The 13,104-nt window shown below is 36.4% G+C and overlaps 2 protein-coding genes across 4 annotated transcripts; both read right to left on the reverse strand.

Moving 5' to 3' along the window:
* Window positions 1-275: 275 nt before the first annotated feature.
* Window positions 276-4,892, reverse strand: LOC149654385 (protein FAM114A2). The gene is made up of 8 exons (XM_089845856.1): window positions 3,946-4,892; window positions 3,791-3,881; window positions 3,429-3,706; window positions 3,220-3,357; window positions 2,196-2,630; window positions 1,367-1,506; window positions 1,219-1,291; window positions 276-567 (listed from the first exon to the last, which is right to left on the reverse strand). The coding sequence occupies exons 1-8, from the start codon at window positions 4,810-4,812 to the stop codon at window positions 412-414; spliced, it is 2,178 nt and encodes a 725-aa protein (XP_089701982.1). The 5' UTR covers window positions 4,813-4,892; the 3' UTR covers window positions 276-411.
* Window positions 4,893-5,540: 648 nt separating this feature from the next.
* Window positions 5,541-13,059, reverse strand: Art4 (arginine methyltransferase 4). 3 transcript variants are annotated; one of them, XM_089845860.1, is made up of 11 exons: window positions 12,724-13,058; window positions 12,241-12,372; window positions 11,967-12,175; window positions 11,785-11,895; window positions 9,627-9,977; window positions 9,387-9,562; window positions 8,668-8,805; window positions 8,405-8,586; window positions 8,207-8,335; window positions 7,510-7,625; window positions 5,541-6,597 (listed from the first exon to the last, which is right to left on the reverse strand). In XM_089845860.1, exons 1-11 carry the CDS (start codon window positions 12,854-12,856, stop codon window positions 6,457-6,459), a joined length of 1,818 nt encoding a protein of 605 aa, XP_089701986.1. In that variant the 5' UTR covers window positions 12,857-13,058; the 3' UTR covers window positions 5,541-6,456. The 3 variants fall into 3 exon arrangements, with proteins under 3 accessions (XP_089701986.1, XP_089701987.1, XP_089701988.1); XM_089845861.1 differs by lacking the exon at window positions 7,510-7,625 and having other exon boundaries at window positions 12,724-13,059; XM_089845862.1 differs by lacking the exon at window positions 7,510-7,625 and having other exon boundaries at window positions 5,541-6,594.
* Between the last annotated feature and the right edge of the window lie 45 nt (window positions 13,060-13,104).

The raw sequence follows: 13,104 nt of genomic DNA on the forward strand, positions 1-13,104 counted from the left end.
GTGTACTAAATATTTGCGAAATCGTTTGAAACGCGCGGACTCTGTTGTATAGAGAAGATTTTTTACATTTCTGGTCGCCATTTTTTAAGATGGCGGCGGATTGGGGGGGAAATCTTTCTTAGTACGCACCTACTACTTATGAGTAACGTTCCTGCAAATTTTCAGCCTTCTAGGGCAAGCGGTTTGGGCTGGGCGTTGATTATCAGTCTGTCAGTCAGTCAGGACTTTGATTTATATAGATATAGATCATTCATTAGGCTTATCAAATTAATTAATTATTCTTTGATTGGGTATTTTTATTTTAAAACATTCACCGTAATTATATTATATTATATTAAACATTTTTTCAATTCAAACAAATTTCAAATTTCAATTTTCAAAGCTTTTGAAACAAAAAAATGGACATTTTTTTTAGCTGTACGACGTTGGAATTGATTTGGACCCAATTTCTTGTAGCACCGGAATTAAAAGCCCAAAAGCATCTTGTATATATGAATTACTATTTGACGCTTCCAAATAAATGTTTGTTATTAATGGGTTAACGGAATCGGGATCTTCCGAATCATCCTTAAAGATTATATTAAGAGTTAACCAATTTTTAGGCGAAATCTACCACCAAGATGGCCGTCATTAAATGCAGCAGACGCTGAATTTAAAGTAACCATTTTGGTTGGGATAAAATAACCTTAAAGGGAGGGTGAAGTTGAAAATCAAGTGATTTTTTATCGATTCTTCTACCAATTTTAAGACCAGTCTGCATAGTGAAACATTCAGGAAATACCAATTCCGAATGATTTTAAAATTATTTCAAATTAGGTTCAGATTTTAAGGATAATTTTAAATAAGCCCCTCCGACCAATCGCGTAACGCCCTGCCTTTTTGTTAACAAAATTCTCGTGGCACGCTCCGTGTCTCGCGCCACGATTGTCACTTCGCCCGCCTAATTTTATCAAATCTCGTGATAAATTTCATTCGACACGGAACGTGCCACGAGAATTTTGTTAACAAAAAGGCAGGGCGTTACGCGATTGGTCGACAGTCCTTGTTTAAAATTATCCTTAAAATCTGAACCTAATTTGAATTTTAAAATCATTCGGAATCGGAAGTATTTCCTGAATGTTTCACTATGCAGACTGGTCTTAAAATTGGTGGAAGAATCGATAAAAAATCACTTGATTTTCCACTTCACCCTCCCTTTAATAGGTTAGGTTAACTTACAGCGGCTGTATTTAAACATTGACAAAATGAAGATGTTAAAATTTGTATTTCCAAATTTAAAACAGCTGTTAAGCTATAATATTATTAATAATAATAATTAAAATAATCTTGTTAATAAACTCTTATTTAAATCCTTATTATTTCATACCTAGTTAAATGTTTGCAATGATTATGTAATTCATTTAAAGGTGGACCAGAAACAAGTAAAAGTTCCGCTATTTTATGATAAAGCTCCATCATACAAGCGGATAACTTTGCCAAAACTGTAATGGCTTTAATATAAATCTCCTAAAACAACACAATGATAAGTAATTAGTTAAAAATTAAAAGAAGAAAAATCGAGGGGTCGGACGTTTGTCAAAATCCCGTACACTTCGTTTGAAATCTGTTTAAAATCTCTCTCGAAAATCTCGAAATCCCGAAATCTCACGTCAAAATCTAAAAATCTTAAAATCTCACGTCAAAATCTGAAAATTTTAAAATCTCACGTGAAAATCTAGAAATCCCAAAATCCCTACCTTAAAAACTGAAAATCCCGAAATCCCTATTTTAAAATCTGAAAATCCCGAAATCTTCACCTAAAATCCCGAAATCTCACATTAAAATCTAGAAATCCCGAAATCTTAACGTAAAATCCCGAAATCTCATCCTAAAATATCAAAATCAGAAAATCTCCTCGAAATCTGAAAATCTCCTCGAAATCTGAAAATCTCCTTCAAAATCTGAAAATCTTGTTCCAAAGCCCGAAATCTCCTTCAAAATCTGAAAATCCTGAACAAAATCCCGAAATCTTCTTCGAAATCTGAAAATCGCGTTCAAAATCTGAAAAATCTCCTTTAAAATCCCGAAATCTTAAAATCTTGGACTAGATTTCCAGATTTCTAAAATCTGAGTCAGAATCTCAAAATCTTGAAATCTCAAAATCCCGTACACTAAAATGCCGAACGTCCGACCCCTCGAGAAAAATCATTTTATACTTTAGCATCAACAATCTCCCGTTTTTCTTGCTGTTCTTTACAATTATCAACCCATTCCCTGGCTTCAAATTGAACATTTTTAATTTTATCAACGTGAAGATTAAATGGTAACCCAGAGACATGTTCAGTTAAGAGTTTATTAAAGTCTTGACTAGCTTCTTCATCAGGGGTATCATCAGTTGGTGGTAAATCATCGCATAATCTCCTAATTTCTTCCATGGAAACCACCAACTGGTCACAACTATCAGTTTCCAACATCAAGACTATGTCTTGCAGTTTAGTTTTACTTTGACTCGAGAGCATTTCCAACGCTTCTAAATGCACTAAACCTTGGAATTCATCAAATAATTTGCTGTAATGTACTGGAAATGGGTCTTCAAGAGACTCATCATTTAATGATGAACTTTCTAAACGATCCCTGGCTTCCCTAAGTACCTAAAATGTTCCCCACAAAACATTAGAAGAGCTAACTATATTTTTGATTGATGTTCAGTGGTGTGTGAGTCCCGTTTTTTCGGTTTCGAGCCGAGTCCGAGTATCGAAACTAATTTCTTATCGAGTATCGAGCCGAGTCTCAAAAATACTTTCGAGTATCGAGTATTTAGATAGGTCAAATTTTGGTTCTTTCGAGTAATTATCGAGTCTCAAATATTGACTTGTCGAGTAGCAATTTTGTAAATTTCTTGAAAATAACGAAGATTTTCAATTATCTAATATCGAACTAGTTCAGAAAGATTGTTAGTGATCAATTAAACATTGAACAATTGATTTTCAAAATAAATGATCATGAACTCATCGTCTGCTATAGTTGTAAGCCTCGGATTCGAGTATTTGTCGAGTATTTAAGATGTTAAAAAGCTACTCGAATCTGTCTCGAGTATCTCAATGTGTTGTTATCGAGTATCGAGTCGAGTACCCGGCTCGATACTCGAACCGAGTACTCGAACTTAACGAGTACTCGCACACCACTGTTGATGTTACCATAAGTTCATAAGATATCTTATAAACTTATGATGTTACACACCTGAGACAGTGTGGTTTCATCACCAGAAAATATATTACGTTTCTTTCTCAAACCAGGATCACCTTCAGTTAAGATATCAATGGTTTTTTTCCCAATTAATTCTAAGGTATCCAAACCTCCGCTTATTACTTTAGATCCCTAAGATGTTAATTAATTAACTTCAAGTTGATTAATTGTTTCGCCAATTAAACTGTTATGGTATGGTTTACCGTTGATTCAATTGCTCTAGTTAAAGCAGAAACCCCACCCAAAAGACTTCCCGGTAAAATTCCTTCGTGAGATTCTATACTTTTTGGAGAAGAACTTTCTAGACTTTGCGTGGTACTATCTTGTTTCTCTAAGAGAGTAGGCTTATTTGTTTCTATCTCAGTTTCTTTTTCTTCTTTGGAATTGGATTCCTTTTTGCTTAGATTAGCAGCCAATTCCTCCGGAGACGGAGCTCCTAATGTGGCTTCAACTGATTCAATAACAGTTTCAATTCCTTGAGCTTGAATCAAGGAAAATAGGATGGTTGGTTCCTCCGAGGTTTTTCAAACACTAAGTGATCTAGTGTCCACTTAAGGATACTTACTAACGTGTGAAGTAAAAGTAGAAACTGATGAAGCTGCGGAAGAAATGAAAGAGGTACCCCAATTTCCCAATCCTCCCCAACCAGGTGATGTCTATGTTAAAAATCATATCATTTAATGTCATTTTCTTCACCCGCTTACTATGTGTATAACATGCCTTTTTTTCTTCCCTATGAGTTGTGCTAAGTCTGTCCAAAACAGACGTTTCTTTCTCAGTTAATTGAGTAGAATTTTGATTTTTAGTTGTTAAATTTTTCTCCAGGGCTTTCTTTTCAATGTGTAACATGACTCTAGAGGATTTTTCAGGATTGCTAAGCTTTCTAGCAACTTTAACATTCAAATCTTCAGGTTTTTCTTCACTTTTTGCTCTGGATTTTGATTCTTCTAATATTCTTGTTGATTTTTCTTTTGGCACGGCTGATTTTGGTTTAGAAGTAGGTTCTGCTTTTGTATAAGAAGCAGTTTCAATGGTATGACCATCCTTTTCCGTCTCTATGGCTTCTGGTTTTGATTTTTTAGTTTCCTTCTCATTACAAACGTCTTTAAGATCTTTGTCATGAGATTTAGACGTTTCACCATCATTAGAGCTATCCTCCTTTGGTTTTTCAGTCTTTTTGGATAAATCTTCGGCAGCTTCATGCTTAGAATCATCAATAGGTTTAGGCTTACGTTTTTTGACATCTTCCTTAACCCGGTTCTCTTTTATATTTTCAGGCCCTTTTTTTATATTTTCTTTAGGTTTTTGTGGTATAACTTCAACCTTATCCTCGTTAGAAATAACCGCGTCGAGAACGGAAACCTTTTCCAATGTCAAATGTTCCTTACCGCTGGTTTCATTGGCTTCATTTGCCGATTTTTCATCTATTACGTCAACTTTTTTCTCTGATTCCTTTGGATTATTATTTGTTTCTAACTTAATTGAGGAAGAAATGGAGTTACTTGATTCTATTAAATCCCCTTCATCCGCGCTTTCAAAATTTTCGCAATCTGAATCTGAGGTTGCCATACTTTCGTTTGTCAACATTCAACATATGTTGCTTCCATTTAAAAATGGCCTCCACTAGCCAGGAAAACCAGAAACATATTACGGCTTATTTCCGGTATTATCAAATTGACTAGCCAATCACTAGCGTGCTTTTTGGCGGGAAAATTTGGCTTATTTCCAGACTTAGAAATAAGGATAATTTTTAAACTAGTCCTTGGGACCAGTGACCCCCCCTAGTGTCCTAAATAATAAACTGGTCTCCGGAGTGGTCCCAGCCTTTGTTCTCTTATAGATTTGCAATTAATAAACTGGTCCCGAGGACCAGTAACCCCCACATTTTGAATTAAAAAACTAGTCCAAGCAATTAATAAACTGGTTTTGGACCAGTGGACGTGTGCTATTTCTAAGTCTGCTTATTTCCGGTATTATCAAATTGACTAGCCAATCACTAGCGTGCTTTTTGGCGGGAAAATTTCATAGACATTAGAAAACTATAAAAATTGAAAAGCGAAAAACGCGTTTCTGGCCTTTTAACGCTGCTTTTATAGCGTTTTATCTAACCAAGGACGATGGGGAGAAAATGCCTAATCTGAGGGAAATCGGCACGCTAACTATGGAACGACTCAGGTCCGGTGGGACGCTAGAAATGGGGGGAGGAATATTCAGAAAAAATGGCGGGTGATCTGCGTCAGACGAATCAAGAAGACCGCCCGCCATTTTCCCCCCAATCATCCTTGATCTATCCAAAGTCAATTATGGGCTCAAAATATCGAGGAATTGTGCATATTTATCATCAAGAAGCTTTACAGAAAGGTGTATTGTAGGTCATTCTTAAACTCGGTAACGGAAATAAGTTTTTTTTTCTCATAAAACAATCATTTTCTAAGATTTTATAGACATCAGGCAAATTGTGCGTGTTAACCTAAAAAAAGAATAAATAAAAAATGGTTTTTCTTTAAATAAAGAAATTTTGAACAATATTATTGGGAAGTTATTGAAATCAACCATGTTTATGTAAAATTAAGCTTAAAGTTAACATTAAATGGTTGATAAAATTTAGAATCAAGTTAGAAAACACTTTTTTTTTTTGGCTAAAATTGGTTTTTTAATGATGTAAAAATTGAGGGCATTAAGATTAAATAATGAACATCAAAACTCAAATGAAAATGGCTGGTAGGTTAAAAAAAAAAAAAAAACAAAAACAAATACGGGTGGGATTATTTGAGCTCGTAAGCTGCCATCATATGGAATGCCTTTCTTGTTTTTTCTTTTGGTTATGGTTTTTTTTTTTTTTCAAATTGTAATAATTTTATTTTTTGTCGGTTACTGTACTTGTTACCTGTTTGAGAAAATGATAAATCCCTGATAAGGTCCATTTCTTTTGTCACAAATTAAAAAAAAAACAACAAAAACAACATTGGCCTGTCCATTATTTAAATTACGATATTCTATTCTTCTATCTACTTAACGTTTCAAAAATCCTTATTCCAAATTCTTTAACTTCTTGAGCGCATTGTCTGTGAACTTTTTTGTTTGTTTTCATTACATTTGTATTTTTTTTTTTTTTTAACTTTCATAACGTTATCTTTCGTCGTTAAAGAGAATATTGCGATGGAATTTCAATCGCATTTTTATTTTTAAAAGTCACGTTACGAACTTTTCTTTTATTCCTTTTTGTTTGTATTAATGTTTGAACATTAAATTCTGATGAACGGTATCTTGAGTGGGCATTATCAAATTACCAGGCGTGACATAATCACCAATCATTAGACTGTTATTGACAGGGAAATGCGATGTATTGCCCAGAACTATCTGCTGCTGCTGCTAGAATAGAGACAGTAGGATTTGAATTAGACGGAAACCAGTTTTAATCTTAACCCGACGCACGATGTTTATTAAAAGCCTAATGTCCTAAACCTAAGTTAAGCCTTGTCTTCTTTGACCTCTGAGCAACATCGGGAAGGAGGAGTTCCCCTACCTTTTAATTGTTTTAGGCTCTAAGGGATGATTATAAGGAGTGCCAATGTGATTTAATGGTTATTTCGAGGATGATGGGTAATCTGAGAGAAAGCGGCCTCTGACTGCGGAACGACTAAGGTCCGAAGGGGCGCTAGAAATGGGGGAGGAATACACGGAAAAATGGGGGAGGAAAACAAGGAAAAAAGGGGGAGGAATACACGGAAAAAAGGGGGGAGGAATACACGGAAAAAAGGGGGGAGGAATACACGGAAAAAAGGGGGGAGGAATACACGGAAAAAAGGGGGGAGGAATACACGGAAAAAAGGTTGGGAGGAATACACGGAAAAATGGGGGAGGAATACACGGAAAATGGGGGAGGAATACACGGAAAATGGGGGAGGAATACACGGAAAAATGGGGGAGGAATACACGGAAAAATGGGGGAGGAATACACGGAAAAATGGGGGAGGAATACACGGAAAAATGGGGGAGGAATACACGGAAAATGGGGGAGGAATACACGGAAAAATGGGGGAGGAATACACGGAAAAATGGCGGGCGGTCTACGTCAAACTAGTCAGAGAATCAAGAAGACCGCCCGCCATTTTTGCGTGTATTCTTCCCCCATTTCTAGCGTCCCACCGCGCCTGAGTCGTTCAACAGTTAGCGCCCCTATTTGACTCAGATTATGCATCCGCCCCCATCATCCCAAGTTATTGATTTGGTAGTTATTGGTGTAAAAAGTGGGCGGAACATTTGAAAAGACGATTATTATACCTGCGTAAAGAGGGAGGGGGAGATTCCGCCACCGATGGAACTCGTAGGAACGTTAGCTTGCACACGGGAGGACATTTTGCTGTTATTGGCAACGGTACCGGGACTAGGCAGAGACCCTGCGCATTAAAAATGAATAATAAAATTTCAATTTTTCTTCGTTTTTTTCAACAATTTTTTTAATAATTTTTGGATTAAAACTCAAATATTCATAGATAGTTTTTTTTTCTTTTTCTTTCCGTAAGTCTAAAGGCACACTAAATACTAATGTAATTACTATAAAGCTTTCATTTTGAACCGCTTGGTCGTCTCCCAGTAACATTACAAAAAAGGGGGCTTTGGCCTTTGGGTAATATATTTTAATTCTACCGTCGAGTGACTTTTGTGAATGTCTCACTTAAGTTATTTAATTTTGACTAGTTTAAGCTAAATTTTGTAAAGTAGCTTTTGAAGTCTTTCAAAAAAGGAGTTAAAAAATGTTTATAAGTAATTCCGAATCATAAATTGTGCCTAGTCACACTGACTATACCTTTTTAGTTTAAAGTTTAAATACATATATTAAACCTTAATTCCTTCTGAATATATTTAAATAAATAAATAACAATGATATCTGGTTTCCAAAAGGTACATTTAGCAAACATACAATGAAGCCAGCAACAACTATACAAACCAAAGAACATTTAAGAATGTTTACGTTTACCTAATGTTATAATACTGGATTGATGTTGACCCAAATGTTGGGGTTGTTGTTGTTGCTGCTGCTGATGTAGGTCCAAAACCGTTGTTCCATTAACCAGTGAAATGCCATTGACTACTAGACCAGAAGCGCCTAAAATCGCCCTAGAGTTAGTGACCCTTAACCATTCCTAAGAACCTTACTTTTACTATTTTATTTTACCATTAGTCTGGGCATCCAACGTTTGCCAATAAGCTTCGCTGGGGGAAGTTTCGTTGCAACCAGGGGGTGGAGCGGGCGCTTGCCCAGTATAGCGAAAGAATGGATTTTTTAAATCTAAAGTGTTAACAGCCCGACTGCCAGTTCCTTCGACACATAGATCAATCTCAACATCGTAGCTTTGTCTTTAAAAACAATATTACAATGAATTTATTCAGTTTTGGGTTTTAAGTTACGCTTTCATATCAAAGGTGTGTTTTAAAAACCTTTTGTTTGAATTTAAAAGTACTCGTCCCGTCACTATTTGACCTCTTTGGACAAACAAGGGAGTTTCTAATAAGCAACGAACTTGGTACCAATGAGTTAAAGGTTGAGTAGGGGAAGTGGACAACCATACATGGTGTCTGGAAATAATATTCAGAGTTATTTCTCTTTAGACTTAGGGAACTCTTTAAAGGGAGGGTGAAGTAGAAAATCAAGTGATTTTTTATCGATTCTTCTACTAATTATAAGACCAGTCTGCATAGTCAAACATTCAGGAAATACTTCTGAATGATTTTAAAACTCAAATTAGGTTCAGATTTTAAGGATAATTTTAAAGAAGGACCTCCGACCAATCGCGTAACGCCCTGCCTTTTTATTAACAAAATTCTCGTGGCACGCTACATGTCTCGCGCCACGATTATCACGTCGCGTGCGAATTTTATCAAATCTCGTGATAAATTTCATTCAACACGGAACGAGCCACGAGAATTTTGTTAAATGGAAGGCAGGGCGTTACGCGATTGGTCGGAGGACCTTCTTTAAAATTATCCTTAAAATCTGAACCTAATGTGAATTTTAAAATCATTCGGAATCTGTATTTCCTGAATGTTTGACTATGCAGTCAGGTCTTATAATTAGTAGAAGAATCGATAAAAAATCACTTGATTTTCTACTTCACCCTCCCTTTAAGCTCAGTTCAAGAGGAGGACTTAATAATTACTTTGAACCCAGAAAAACCACGTCAAACCAAAAGGCTAATCCATGGAGTTCTCCCGGTTGTATAATAACAAATTCCAATGGAATATTAATGCAATGGAGATCAGTTTCGTTTGCCTTTTCAAAATCTACAGTATGCCTGATAGATTTGGCGATACAGATGCGAATGTCAAATGTATCCTGATATAAAAGTTATATTTTATATAATAAAGCTAATTAAGTAACTCCTAAGGAAGTGATTTACCACAACTGGCTGACGGAAATACTCTTTGACAGCAGCTTCTCTCAAGCTACATAGATCAACTCCGTGGAAAGACTGTTGATACCAAAAGTTGGCTTTATTCAGTTGCTCCATGTAGAGGGAAGCGTCACTGAAAGGGGCAACGTGCAGATCACCTCGAGAAGGGAACATTTTGCCATTAGGGACCAGCCACTTTTTGGCGTGCAAATAAGTCTCCAACATCCGCTCATTGAAGAGCATATATCCCATGGGTTCAGAAATTATCACGTCAACTTGTTCCGGTAAAGATATCTCCTCTATCTTACCAGGCACCACTACAATTTTACCTTGAAGTTTATTGTGGTAAACTAAATTCTATTAAAGAAAAGAAAACGTGGAATTTTCCTTAAGAACATAATTTTACAGTCAACTGTAACTATAATAGACCAATTTATGTTCCCCCAAACATAATTGGGCCGGTTTATGTTCCCCCAAACATAATTGGACCGGTTTATGTTCCCCCATAATATATTGGGAAAGTTTATGTTTCCCCAATCATAATTTTGCCGGTTTATGTTCCCCCAAACAGAATTGGGCCGGTTTATGTTCCCCCAAACAGAATTGGGCCGGTTTATGTTCCCCCAAACATAATTGGGCCGGTTTATGTTCCCCCAAACATAATTGGGCCGGTTTATGTCCCCCCAAACATAATTGGGCCGGTTTATGTTCCCCCAAACTATAGTGGGTCAATTTATGTTCCCCCAAACATAATTGGGCCGGTTTATGTCCCCCCAAACATAATTGGGCCGGTTTATGTTCCCCCAAACATAATTGGGCCGGTTTATGTCCCCCCAAACATAATTGGGCCGGTTTATGATCCCCCAAACATAATTGGGCCGGTTTATGTTCCCCCAAACATAATTGGGCCGGTTTATGTTCCCCCAAACATAATTGGGCCGGTTTATGTACCCCCAAACTATAATGGGTCAATTTATGCGCCACCAAATATACATTGAGCCAATTTATGCGCCACCAAATATACATTGAGCCAATTTATGTTCACCCTAAACTACATTGGGCCAATTTACGTGCCACCCAAAACCACATTGGTCCAATTTATGTGCCAGAAAAACAACATTGGTCCAATTTATGTGCCAGAAAAACAACATTGGTCCAATTTATGTGCCAGAAAAACAACATTGGTCCAATTTATGTGCCAGAAAAACAACATTGGTCCAATTTATGTGCCAGAAAAACAACATTGGTCCAATTTATGTGCCACCAAAACTACATTGGTCCAATTTATGTGCCACCAAAACTATATTGGTCCAATTTATGTGCCACCAAAACTATATTGGTCCAATTTATGTGCCACCAAAACTATATTGGTCCAATTTATGTGCCACCAAAACTATATTGGTCCAATTTATGTGCCAGCAAAACAACATTGGTCCAATTTATGTGCCAGCAAAACAACATTGGTCCAATTTATGTGCCACCAAAACTATATTGGTCCAATTTATGTGCCACCAAAACTATATTGGTCCAATTTATGTGCCACCAAAACTATATTGGTCCAATTTATGTGCCACCAAAACTATATTGGTCCAATTTATGTGCCACCAAAACTATATTGGTCCAATTTATGTGCCACCAAAACTATATTGGTCCAATTTATGTGCCACCAAAACTATATTGGTCCAATTTATGTGCCACCAAAACTATATTGGTCCAATTTATGTGCCACCAAAACTATATTGGTCCAATTTATGTGCCAGCAAAACAACATTGGTCCAATTTATGTGCCACCAAAACTATATTGGTCCAATTTATGTGCCACCAAAACTATATTGGTCCAATTTATGTGCCACCAAAACTATATTGGTCCAATTTATGTGCCAGCAAAACTACATTGGTCCAATTTATGTGCCAGCAAAACTACATTGGTCCAATTTATGTGCCACCAAAACTACATTGGTCCAATTTATGTGCCACCAAAACTATATTGGTCCAATTTATGTGCCAGCAAAACTACATTGGGTCAATTTATGTGCCACCAAAAAATATATTAGGCCAATTCATGTGGCCCCAAACTATATTAGGCCAGGCCTATATATATGTTCCCCCCAAACCCTCCCAACTAGTTACAGACAATTATTATTTATTTTATATATATATATACTTCAGCATGTTTAGCCATAGAACTGGCTTCTACTGCATAAACTTTGCGAGCACCAGCTTGAATTGCAAAAAATGACAGAATTCCAGATCCAGCACCCACATCTAAAATTGCCTAAAAGATAAAAGCTTTTCCTCATTAGTTACACTTGAACACTTTACTCTGAGAAACTTAAGAATACATACTTTATCTTTGAAATCTTCCATATTAGAAAGTATAGCCCTTTGGTAAGTTGAAGTTCGAATATAATCTTGCATCATGTTTTGTTGTTGGGACAAATATCCATAAAACTGGAAGTACTGCGTGGCTGATGAGTCATCAGTTCTTTGAGTAAAAATCGAATTTTCTTTCCCTTTCTTGAAGTCATTAATGAGTTTTTGAAAGTGGAGAAGTTCTGAAATGGGCCAGATTGCTTAGAAAGTTTATAAAGAGTAAAACCCCCGAGTTTAATGAGATTACCGGCTTCAGATCTGAACTGTAAAAGCGTAGTTTTAAACTCATTAGTCAACACAAATGATAATCTCCCAAACCTGGCCGTCTCAGTTGTTTTGAAGACATTATCTTCGAGTACATAATCAGGAACATTTGGGGCTTCAAATTTAAAAAGACCACAGTTAAAATAACTTAGAATCTGTTAGCAATATGAGAGTGAACTCGGAAACACCACAGGCAAAGAACATGATAAACAGGGCTAATGTGTGTTAGTGATAAACGGTCCACATTTGTACTTAGAACTTAATAGGGAACATTCAGACCCTGGCATGGCTAATTTAACTGTTCTAATATGGTCTTGGCAACTATATTTATCAAAAAGAATGGCTAGCAGCATCAGCATGCATGCTTGAGTGAGCTCCATTCTTGGAGAGACCAAGGCTTAGTGAGTAAGACTAAACATAACATACAACTAAAACACTAGAAATACCTTAATGATTCAAAACTTACTTGTTCTGAAGTTAAGTGCTAAACTATCGCATTCGTCAACCACGCGTAAAGCAACGGGATAGTTTATTTTTTTGGTAATTTCACCATTTTCGCTTAATCCTAAAACCGTGACACCTTCGAAGGTAGCGGCCATGATTAGTCTTTAGGCTTAAAAACCGCACAAAAGAATGGCTTCTTCGACTTATACAAAGGTGGATGTATTCCTGGGAGACTTTAAAATACTTAATACTACCAAAATTGTCATAAAATTAATATTTTAAAAGCTATAAACATAATTAAACATAGACTTTTGTTTAATTACGAAGTGCATAGACAATCAGGGAAACGTGCACCACGGCATTGTCACAATCGACCAATAAGAATTCAAGGGCAAGACTGCCA

This window comes from Phalangium opilio, unplaced genomic scaffold, assembly GCF_054372755.1.
Source record: "Phalangium opilio isolate 3A_F unplaced genomic scaffold, DU_Popi_V2 ptg000079l_1, whole genome shotgun sequence".
Classification (NCBI taxonomy): domain Eukaryota; kingdom Metazoa; phylum Arthropoda; class Arachnida; order Opiliones; family Phalangiidae; genus Phalangium; species Phalangium opilio.

Excerpts from the sequence above, each read along its gene's own strand:
- LOC149654385 (XM_089845856.1), bottom strand. The coding sequence starts at position 4,812 with ATGTTGACAAACGAAAGTATGGCAACCTCAGATTCAGATTGCGAAAAT. Across the intron at positions 2,631-3,219 it reads ATGAAACCACACTGTCTCAG|GTACTTAGGGAAGCCAGGGA; the intron begins GTGTGTAACATC and ends GGAACATTTTAG. Across the intron at positions 1,507-2,195 it reads GGGAGATTGTTGATGCTAAA|GAGATTTATATTAAAGCCAT; the intron begins GTATAAAATGAT and ends GTGTTGTTTTAG.
- Art4 (XM_089845860.1), bottom strand. The coding sequence starts at position 12,856 with ATGGCCGCTACCTTCGAAGGTGTCACGGTTTTAGGATTAAGCGAAAAT. Across the intron at positions 12,176-12,240 it reads ACAGTTCAGATCTGAAGCCG|AACTTCTCCACTTTCAAAAA; the intron begins GTAATCTCATTA and ends GGCCCATTTCAG. Across the intron at positions 8,806-9,386 it reads GTGGTTTTTCTGGGTTCAAA|ACACCATGTATGGTTGTCCA; the intron begins GTAATTATTAAG and ends TATTATTTCCAG.